General features: G+C 31.2%; 1 protein-coding gene across 2 annotated transcripts in view; it reads right to left on the bottom strand.

Annotated features, from left to right (window-relative positions):
* Nucleotides 1-12250, bottom strand: part of LOC124356681 (regulator of chromosome condensation-like) — a 51253-nt gene that overhangs the window by 21632 nt on the left and 17371 nt on the right. Inside the window, exons 9-11 of one of the 2 annotated variants that reach the window (XM_046807823.1) lie at nt 7917-8075; nt 5845-5924; nt 3447-3453 (exon numbers count right to left, since the gene is read on the bottom strand). In XM_046807823.1, the coding sequence (XP_046663779.1) occupies nt 3447-3453; nt 5845-5924; nt 7917-8075 (246 nt within the window). Of the gene's footprint in view, nt 1-3076; nt 3454-5844; nt 5925-7916; nt 8076-12250 lie in introns of those variants that run through there. The other variant, XM_046807822.1, reaches the window with a different exon arrangement.

The following is a 12250-nucleotide window of genomic DNA, read 5'->3' as shown; positions in this document are numbered from 1 at the left end:
AGTAACATGTAAAAACACTAAAACCACAATGACTTTTCAAATCTAAGCTATTATTACCAAAAATTGAATTTACTTCTAATTTACTTCTATCAATGTGTAACAAAAAAGGTATACAGAATAGTTTTTTACAATATCAATAAATATTACTACGTTTATAATGGACAGTGTAAAATCTAGGAGGTCTCTAACAACAAACTGAGCCAGCGCCCGAGTTCATTCAAACCTTCACTTAGGACCACGAAGTGTGTGACAAGTCAGGGAAAAGGGATCTTATATTCCCGAACAATGTTTTTTGAGAAGCTGATGTTAGTCATTTCACAGAAGTTAAGTTTTCAGAGCTACGTGGTGCTTTAAAAAACCAGACAAATCTGTTTTTTATGAGAATTCTGTAATAAGAAATATAGGTGTTTTTGAAAGTAATCTCTTTTGGGATCGATAATAAAATATGCCTAACTGTAACATTATTTATAATTATCGATAGCTGGAATAATTATTAGCTGATAACAAAAATGCTGTTTTCTGATTATAGATTGGATGTTAATAGGAATAAACACAAAAAATAATTCTCTAGCCTTGGTGTTGTTGTCAACATTCAAAATCTATAAACAATTGTCCTTTGACACAGAAGTTATAGTCCTCTGAGTAAAGGAAGAATCAAGCCCAGTTATGAATTATAAACAAAAGCAGAACATGATTTCCACATAAAAATGTTTGACGAGAAACAGCAAAAAATCTGAAACTGAAGAGGGGATATTTCACTTTCAACAATCCGATATTTTATTTATTAAATATGGCCATAAACGTTTGTTATAGACATTATTTGTATGACTACTTTCATGTAAAAGAGCAAAGAAACATATTGATCAGGTATGTAATATTTGTATACTGACTGTTCCTCTATTTACATTAAATTTAAATTGTTATCATTTTTATAGTTTATAAAAACATTTCAGAACAGTAATCAAAAATATATTTAAAATGAAGTGTAATAAATTAAAATATATTTCAATACTGCTTATGCTATACACTAATGTTAGTTTTTTAACGATACATGAAAATACTGACTTTGAAAATAAATAGATTGTATAAACAATTTTCATAATAAAATAATTTTAATGAAATTCCAATGAAAATCCAATTTGTATAAAATATTAACAAATTATGGATAAATAACAACAGATTTAACTAATCGGTTATACTACCAATTCTTACGACAGGGAATGAATATTTCACCCCATCGTGTCTTAGCCTTCACTCTGAACTTATCAAACATCCTAACTGAGAGCAGTACTTTGATATATGATAATCTTAGTTTGACAAAGGGACTGAGGATATCCTCTAGGTAACAACACTAAATGCCAAGATATGAGTCATCTTGTGGCATGTACTGCAACTGATGTTACGATTACGCCATGGTTTGATCATAACAGTGACTAATGGTGATGACCTCATAATCACAACCATTCAGAATAAATTAAAACACAATTTTCATGTAATTTCCACTAAACAGCTGACAACAGTTAAGTTGTAATCTAATTATATTTACTAGTAATTTGAAATGGATAATTAGCATTACACAAACAATTAATTTAAGTACAAAAGTTGAGAGTTAAAATAAGAAGTCAAAACAATGTAAATTATTTTAAATTATTCAATGTTTACTTTTGTTATCATGATGTAATATCTACATTAAAATCAAACAATAAAGATTAAAACAGGTCAAATTTTTGTTTACTATAAACAATAAATATTGTTTGCAGTTAATTTTAATTTCCACATTATTTGCAATAAAAATAGACAAATATCTGAGCAAAATAAATTACCAAATAACACATTATTATTTTCACATTGATTCATTTACCACACTTTTGGAATTACTATAAGGCTTAATTTTAGGATCTACATGATTCAATATAAACTATATAAAATTATTCAATCTAAGCAAATGCGACCTGAACATTTTATATCATTAACTAAAAATCTTGTTCTTTATTGTCGTTACTATGAAAATCAAATATTAACCCTCCAGGTGCTGACATCGCGTAGCGCGATGTTAGCGTACCTGTTTCCAGTGCTGACCTCGCGGAGCGCGATGTCAGAAACGCGATCTCTTTAAACCACGCTAGTGGCTATATATTACGGAATATCACGAACTATTTTATATAGTATTAAACTAGAAGAAATGCGGAACTCGTTATACTCTATGGAGCACGTCTTTGCTCAAAGACCGGCGCTATACGACAGCTGTTTCTAAGCGTATGTTTATTTCCAAGTCATACGGTTCGGTCGTTCTGTTTATTGCTGTTCCGTCGTTGTTTGCATCATACCTTTGGTGTTGTAGTTGACTATTACTGTTTTATATTGTGTTTTATTGTAAAAATGAGTGAATTAAGTAGGTCTAGTGCAATAAGGAATGTGAAAGGTGTTACAATGTAGTACACAATGTTTCAAATATCACTGATTTTTTACGTGTTACAATTTATCGTTTTTTGCTCTGAGTGAATTCTGTCAATATGTAAACCCATAAGATGTATATACTTTTGGGTTCATTATTAAATTACCTACAACTTGTATATCTTGGATTTTTATTTTCATAACTTTGGTGAAATGATATCTAAGCTCAAAGTGAAAAAATAAAAACTTTTTTTTTTTTTTTGTCAAGATTTACATTCAGCAATATTTTACCATGTAAAGGTAAGTCATATAAGTATTATTATCATATTCTGTGATCTTTCCTGAAAATAATGATATATAATATGTAGTAGTATTTACATTAAGGTAACAGTATATAAAAAAAAACTTTCTAAACGCTTGCAAACATACTGAAAAATGCCCAGCACTTAAGGCAGTTCTAACCAGCACTTGGAGGGTTAATTATAAAGTGTTTTTTATGTTAAAAAAATTAATTGTTTTTTTTATTTACTTAGTGAACAAAGAGTCTTAATTGTTTCCAAAATATTGATGTTCACATTCACTGATATATCATAACTTACTCTTTTCAAAGACCTTATTAAACAATGATTATATTTACGCCCGGGAAAAAATATTGAAAGCATGATAAAACACATCACAACTCTACAAGAACATACTATTAATTTTAATGTCAAAACAATTTAGTTATATAATATTCAGTACTTTATTCATAATTGAATTCCTCATAAACGAAAATCATCACGTCCCGAACTTTCTCTGGTTTTCACATAAGAAATCAGAAACCCTGTACAATAAGTCTTTATACTACGCAACATCCAAGAAACAAACTGATAAATACAATCAAGTACAGCTAAAACTAAAACAAACAAATATCAGAAAACCCTGACAGATCGTAATGCTAATAAAACATTAAAAGAGTTTTGCCAGTCAGCTTTGTTTAGAAGTTACGAGCATTACTGTATGTTGTCCCCCTCCAGACACTGATAAGACAGATCTGCCCTCCAGCTGCTTACCTCCCATCTGCAAAGCAAATACAGGAACTCAATACTCAAAGCAATACGTGTTCTATTAACTGGTACAAATTTTGAACAATTCTTATCACTAATGGCAAAATCAGCTAACTAGGTCCAGATCTAATTTTAGTTACAGCAAACATAAAACTGGATCCAGTGTAACTAAATAATGAGGTCTGCAGGTTTTCTTTTTTTATATTATTAAACAACAAAAATCTATATTCATAATTCACATTGTGCTATGACTTTCAATGAAATATTTATTTATATAAAAATTTACTTTTCAGCAACAGCACACATAAATCATTCAATAAATTAAAACAATTTGAACACAATGAAGTTAGCTGTTAATTTTGCAGCTCCATTTTATGTATTTGTATATGATATTTGTGTGTGATTAAAGTATTATTTAGTCATAACGTAATAAAAATGTTACGTTGAACTATTTTAAACGTATGTATACACATTCCTAGAAAATATTACGACAAACCTTTTGTTTAGTCAACTGCTGGCTTCAACTACGATACAATACAATACGGTCAATCAGACAAGAAAAAATATCCCTGTCACTGCCACCCTGAGGCTTTATTGTAACTTAACCGTGACATCTATAGAACCCAGGACATCTTGAGGCTCTTGATAAACCTCAAGACGTCCCTAAGAGCTAAAATTCCAACCTCAGCAGCTTATGGGGTAGAAGTATTCACAACTTATAAGTCTGGAACCCTTTTTTGGGTCAGCTATGTTTCAAGTAACAATTGTGTCACAAAATGGGTGACTGCAGAGACTTCTCACTTGTGGAAAAGTCTTCCATATCTGAGAAAAGCAAAAGCTGTCCTAGAATCTAAATTGATAGGTAGCAAAGCTATTCTTGGACTTCCGACGACTGGACATCAGTTTAATCTTAAATTCGTTGACTAGACATTAACTATAACCTTTTAAGAAGTCTCTGGGTCGGACATATGTCACTTCTGTAAGGACTCCATAGAAACTACCATACACGTCAACTGTGATAATGAAGGATTGCCTTGACTAGGTGGAGACGCCTTTACAGAGCATTCCTCGCCAAACAGTCTTTTGTCTCATTCCGCACAATCTCAAACTTGAGATACAAAAATGAGTGATCTCAATACTGCTTAACTGTCTATAGATATTAGCACCCTTCGGTTTTCTTGATAAGTTGATCCAAGCAAACACATGCAATGCAGGCAGTTCTGCTCAAAAGAGTCGGGATGGAACCCAGGGCTAAATCTCCCATTGATTCATCTGTATACCAGATGTTTTAATAACCAACAGAAGATTGAAGACTGCTCTTACTACTTGGTTGGTCAATAATAATCCTTCTTATACACTCAACAAGCTCATTAAAAGAAGACTTACAAATTGTGACAAACTTAAATATTTGTACTTAAATTATATACTACTTTATCTAACGGGATTTTAAAACTTGATATTTTTTATAATAAAAATATTTTTATTTTATATTTTATTTTATTATATTTATAGATCTGTTATTTTATCTCTATGAAAATATCTTTATAATTAATATAATTTCATAATGGTATTTAATTTTTTAAACACTCACACAAATATATCAGACAGTTCACTTAACATATTACATACACTTATTACAGTACACGGCTTTTTGAGAAATGTAAAAAATTTAGGACAAAGATTTGTAAGAAAAAAGTGTGGAGTTATTACAACTATACGAATTTAGAGATTACAAAAAAGCTGTATTCAGAAACAGATATTACAATTTTAGTCTTAATTCTTGATTCCAATTTCTGTGTTATGTGTTACTAAAAAATAAGATTATAGACCGGTCTTAAAATAACTGTATCAGCATTTTTATTAGGCATCAACCATTATCAAAAACATTTGATTCGTGATACCATTTTTTTTTTTTTATTAGGGGCGAAAAACGCTACGGTTTTCATCGCCCTCAAGAAAAAATTGGCACCTTCGTGATACCAAAATTTGGTCTCGATCCAAATATGAAATCGATGATAGCCATGATAAAAAATTTTACAATATACATGTACAATCATATATTCTTATAGAGAACATATTTATACAACTGCACAAACTATGACTATGAGATAAACAAAAAATTGTCAAACATCTGTTTGTTTACACTGAGAAGCAGAAATCTATGCTTAAATGCAACAATGCACATTGTGATATTATGAACTTGGGACCAAGTGTATTTTAAGCCCTTCTGTTGATTTTATTCATTATTGTGTAATAAGATTTTCTGAAAATATTGTTGTTGGAATCTAGTAGAAGAACCCTTGATACCACAAAGAATCGGAATGGAGTATCAAGTATAGGAATCAACCTATCCATAAACTAAAAAAAGTCTTATACAGCCCTAGTATTGTTAATCTGATTGTACCTTCGCAGGTTCAAATTGGTCATCTTCCTCTCCTGTACCCAGTTGTCCATTGGTGCCCATCCCCCAGGCATACACCTCCCCTGCAACAAAAACATAAAGCATCTCAATAACTACTTATATTTTTTTGGACTTTAAAAATTAATCATGTGCTGGACCAATTAGATAATAAATAGATGCCATTTGTTTTTATTACTCACCAGTGTAAAACATTTGGGTTAATAATTTTCTTATGACCTATTTTGATCATTGAATACATATAAAGAATCAATTAAAAATAGTTTCTAAAATTCTTAACCTATAAGTGCTCACCTTAAGCGATATCAGTGAGCTGCATAGAAATCAGAGATTCTTTAGTTATAATTTTCAAGATTAGAATACATGTCAATAAGGTCATGGCCAAGGTAATCAAATGCCTTACTCAGGTCAAGGTACACACTTGATGCGGTTTTGTCAGACTCAATGTTTTCTATAATGAACTCTATATGGCCAGTAATCAGTTGTTGTTGATTTCCCCTTTGTAAAGCCATGTTTGTCTGTTAAGAGTTCATTTTGTTGGAGATGAGTGAGTAGTCTTCAAAGAACTACTTTTTCAATAATTTTTGAAGCAGTGGGTAAGAGGGAGATTGGTCAGTAGCTGACTGGTTCATCTTTCTTACTCTGTGAATTTAGGGTATATTTTCGCTATTTTAAATCTGAAAGGGAAAATGCATTAAATAAGGGCCATGTTACAGATGTTTAATGGAATTTATAATGGTTTGTATCTCTTCGACTATTGCAGGATTATACACAGATAGATGGTTTCCAATTTTGAGACCCTCCTGCAAGTAATTACACCTAATTTGTTTACTGAGTGTCTTTTCTGCAATCTCTGAAAAAAGTGTTAAAAACCGTTTACATTAATTGTAACATCTGTCAATAACACTGCCTGTGCAATATTTTCAGTCCTTGTTTCACGTGCAAGTTGTTTAAGTTTCATCATAGTTTCTCTTTTTATTAGCAGCTTCAGCATTGTCGTCCTAATATCCTATTAGTCTATACTTTTCCTGTGCCTTAAGAAATTCTTATTTCAGGATCTTTGTTTTCTTTGTTGTAGACTATCTTTTTGTACATTCTTCTCTGGGTAATTTGCGATTTTCTGAATGGGCATGTGCAGAACCAAAGCTCTTACAATGGTATTACACCAAAGTTATTATATACTTCGTCAACTTTGTCAGGGTGTAGGACATTTCATTTAGTAGTGCAATCCCAACTTCTGCAGTCAGAGTTAGAGATGTTTCGTGATCCAAACTACCAAACACAAGTTAGTAGTGCTAATATTGCACTACTAAGACAAGAGGTCACATTTTAGCGAAAAACGTAGCATCCGTAAATGATGATATTTTACAATATATTTTATATATCAACGATCTTCAAAAACAACACTATTAATTAATCCACATGCCATCTCTATCTGTCGCCAGACTACAGATGATTTTAGCTATGAGTAATGTCAACTGGAATCGTTATTGTTTGTTGTCTTTACATGAGTTATTTTGTTATTGTTGATAAATAATATATTATTTAGAACTTAGAATGAGATTTTAAGAATGAGATTATACAGGTCAAAAATATGTAAAATACCAACATGGACTCTTTTTGAGTGCTATAAAACTCACCTGTTGCATAAATTATTTGACTGCCAGAATTTTAGGTCTTCAGTGGAACTAACAACACATTTAGGTTAATGTGCCTTTTTCTAAAAAGTAAACGTACAAGTTGAAAATTCAATGTCTTTATTTTGTATTTTTTGGGTTTTCATTTGAGTGAGTTTGAAGTGCTAAGTAAATGTGAAAAAAGTAAACATATAATTCATCTCTAAAACACAGTTTTCAATTATGCAACATTTAATGGTAAGTAATTGTAATTATTATGTTATTATTCTGTAGCCTTTGCTGAAAAAAATATATAATATTTAAACATTTCGATTTTTAAGTTCTAATTTTTTACTTTTACATATTCTTGACATATTACAAAACCACCGTAGAGCAACAAACCACTAACAGGCTGCTCTTAAGTATGAACTAAGCACTCACCATCTTCTGTAACTGCAAACGATACAGAGCTTCCGCAGGAGATATCGATACACTTCTTGCCTTGTAACGCTGGGATCGGAGTGGGTCTGTCCATGTCAGTACATTTTTCACCTAGACCCAGCATTCCGTACTCCTTCCTGCCCATACTGTACACCACCCCTGTAAACCACATAATATATTGCTGTACTAGGCTATACCAGTAACTAAGGATTATACTGTTATGACATAGCTTTAGGACACCATACAGGGAGAGACGATACAAATGAATTTTCTTCTTAGGGATTTCTAATTTATTAAGTTGTGCAACCAGGGCTAGCTGCAGCTCTTGCCTCTCGCAAGTAAGACATTTTAGTTTTATGATGTTTAAATTGAATTACTTATAATGCTATACACAGCAAAAGATAAGGGACAGAAGTTTGTTTTTTTAGGAAACTGAGAACTGACTGCTTAATGTAATTTTCTAGAGAACATATTTTACTATATTAACCCATTGGTATGTTATTTTTAGTGACATTAGCACCTAGAAATTTATATTTTTTCATAGTTTGGCTGGTTTCAAAAACAAATTGCAATAGCTTGAGTCCTATAGAAAATATTGTTATGAAACATAAACCAAATTAAAGTTATTTCTTTTAACCCTTCAACGCACTATTTAATTTGAACTGAACACACCCTAAGTGGTCCACTTAATTTCTCGTTTTTCATAGTTTTGTGACAACATTACCTATACATACATTAAATGATTTTTTGTTAAGCCTATACTTGTAAAAGTGATTGTATAGCTAAAATATAAGTATACCCATACAAACATGTACAAAATACCATTACAAAATTTTTTAAGACATGTTTACTGGAAGTTATTTGCTGTACTTATATTAGAAATTTGCAACTGTGTGATATGTAGTGAAGTAGTCCTCTAGGCATAGGCCAGCCTCACATTGGGGACACCAGTAGATTGTGTCCCTTCTTCTGCCATGTTTGTAGAAAACCACACATCTCCTTTGAGGCTTTGCTTTTTTCCCAGTTGGTGGAATCTTTTCAATAAAATGTTTTTCAGTTAGGCGCATTGGTGGAGGCTCAGTGGATGGTCTGCCTTGAACTGTTCTTGGTACCTCTTGTTGAAATCTTTCCAAATTTCTTTTACTAGCCCTAATCTAAATGTTAAGTGATCAATATTGTTGTGTTCTGACTTCCAAATGATGTATGAGTTCATAATTGTAATGTTTAGCATACGCTTGAAGACTTTCATCTACCATTTAGTACCTCTTTTCCTTTCCAGTAGATAGTTATCTAGCATTTGATCTCTAAGGTCCACACCCCCATATTCTTATTATATTCTATTACAATACCAAACATAACCAAACAAATAAACAGCTAAACACAAATAATAACATCGTCATGCCAGCAGACAAAGTCGTTTCACAGTCAATTGCGTAGTTAGAGACAGCAAGCGCCACCTTGATCAATGTTTTTTCGTCTACTATAAACTACATGTTGAACGGCTTTCGATACATAGGTATCGATACACCGATAGTTCATTTCATCTTCTTTCCAACGATGTATAACTCGAATGTATTACACCGAAAATAACTGAAATATATTCGTTATAGGATCGGACTGCGCGATGCGTACAGCGTACGTCGAGGGCCGATTTAAGCGGTAAACACTAGACGTACGGCGTACGTCACGGTGCGTCGAAGGGTTAAATTTATCATAAAAACTTATAAAAACACAAATATGTAAACTATTAAATGCATATTTACATCATGTAATTAATCTTTTTTCAGATTCATTGTTCATTGTTTTAAAATTAAAGCAGTTAGTTAAAAATTAAAATTCTGTCCACTTCTTGTTTGGGGCAAACGATATGATGGATTAGGAAGAATTCTCAGTATGTTTAGTGCTGCTCTGTAACAGACAACAGTACAGATACATCAAAGTTTTATGGTATTGTGGTACCTTTATTTCCTATGTAAATACTTATGGTAATGGGTTAAAAATTAAATTTATTACTAAAGTAGTAAATTTTGAATGCTTCTAAAAAAATTTTATGTGAATATACTTGTTTCATTCTAGGACTTTTTTGTAGTCTATTAGTTAATAATTAATTCATGTGCAGCATTGTTTAGACAACAGTATTTTCTAGCTGAATTTGCATATATTTGTATATATATTTGCTATTAGTTATGTACAAATGGCCTATTTCTCATTTTTTGAAAGTATTATAAGGTATTGGTGATATGGGGGAATGGGTAGGCATCCGAGCCATTAACTCATAGTAGACCTCTTTTTGTAAAAATCAGTATTTTACCCATTGTAAATAAGAAAGAATTTAACAAATACCTTTTAAGAAACATACTAGAAATAGTAATAAGCTCGAATTACCACGGTATAGGTTAACACAAACCATAAAATTACCATCAAAGGCTTAAAAATGTATAAAATTCTACTTGCTTCATGGCGAAATCTGACATAGAAAAAGTTTACCATAGTGTTACACGACTGGCTATCAAAAAATCCATTCCATTAATTGGACAAATATTATAAAGGTATATAAGATGTGATATGAAGTTGTAACCTACGAAATTTAATCTGAATAATTAGTATTTGTATTTTTTTTAATGTGTGTACTCTCAAACGTAAAAACTTTGAGAATGATTGTTTAAACAACATGACAATATCCATTCGAATGTATGTAACATGCTGAAGGATAAATAAAATGTCTTTACAAGTTTGCTGAATTTGCTTAACTTTGATGGTTACAGATACCTAACCGATACATGGTTTTAACTGTTAAACAGCAATATAAAATTGATGTCAATTAATATTCACACACACACACACACACACACACACACACACATATATAATGTAATGCAATGGTAGCACATTTACCCGGCAAGTGAGAGATCCGGGTTCGAGTCCCGGCGGAGCAAGTACTTTTTGTGATTCAATGTTTATTGAAATTAAATTAGGCTATTGCCACTTATACAATTTAATGAAAGTAAATAAAAGTCATTTGACAGGTATTTGGTCTTCCGATCTTATGTTAGTTTGGTTATTTAAACACATATGTGAAAGAAACTGCCAAATACAAAATAATTGAATCGTAAAAAGTGAGGGCTCTGTGGTGTAATGGTAGCACATTCACCCGGCAAGTGAGAGATCCGGGTTTGAGTCCCGGCGGAGCAAGTACTTTTTGTGATTCAATGTTTATTAAAATTTTATATATATATATATATATATATATATATATATATATATATATATATATATATATATATATATTACTTTCATTACATTAATATATATATATATATTGGCTATGAAATTTTAAAAAACTCGCCCTTAACTGAGAAATTATTGTCCAGGCCACCTAGAATAGTATTTAAGAGACCTAAAAATTTGAAGAATATGCTTGTAAGGCCCAAAATTCATGTTGGAAAAAATTATGAAAATTTATCTTTTGGCTGTGAACCTTGTAATAAACCACGTTGTGGTATTTGCAAAATTATGGATAAGACCGATCAATTCCAAAGTAGTGTCACTAAAAAAAACTTATCCCATAGCTGGTAAATTGGACTGTACCTCCAACAATTCAATTTACCAGCTAACCTGTAGGTTTTGTCCCAAGGACTACATTGGGCAAACCTCAAATTCTTTGCGGGTAAGAATGACCGGTCACCATTTTTCTATCAATCACAAAGACGACAAAAAACCAGTAGCCTTACACGCTATTCACCATAACAAAAGCTTTGAGGATTGTTACAAACTCAAAGCTGTAAGCAAAATTACTCCTTGTGAAAACAGCTCTAGAAATGATTTAAATTTAAGGAATAATGAATTGGCACACCAACTTATATTGAAATCAAAACAACCATATGGACTAAACATTCGCTAAATTATTGTTTTCCACTTGAATAATTAGATTGTGATACAAATTTACCTAAATTCAAAATTATATTATATTATATTATGTTATTATTGTTAAATTAACAACTAATCAAAACTTGTTTACATGTCAAAATTGTATTTACATTTAGAATGTTTATTATCAGGTGTTTCTTCTTTTGTTTGTTTATTTTATTCTGTGTCTATTAAGTGTACTTGAAAAAGTTGTTAATTACAACGAAATATTGTACAAAATAATTGTAGTTTTATTTTGAACTGCTTTAAGAGACTATATATATATATATATATATATATACTTTTTTGAAAACAATTTCATTCTCAAAAATTTGCACAATCTAAAATAATTTACAAAAACCAGTCCAGTTGAGATGGACTAGTAGACCAATCTACATTAAGGCCAGAATGTAATATACAAGTCTTAC

Source organism: Homalodisca vitripennis, chromosome 3 (assembly GCF_021130785.1).
Source record: "Homalodisca vitripennis isolate AUS2020 chromosome 3, UT_GWSS_2.1, whole genome shotgun sequence".
In the NCBI taxonomy this organism is placed as follows: Eukaryota; Metazoa; Arthropoda; class Insecta; order Hemiptera; family Cicadellidae; genus Homalodisca; species Homalodisca vitripennis.
The sequence above is the reverse complement of the archived record's forward strand: the minus strand, read 5'-3'. Positions and strand labels throughout refer to the sequence as shown.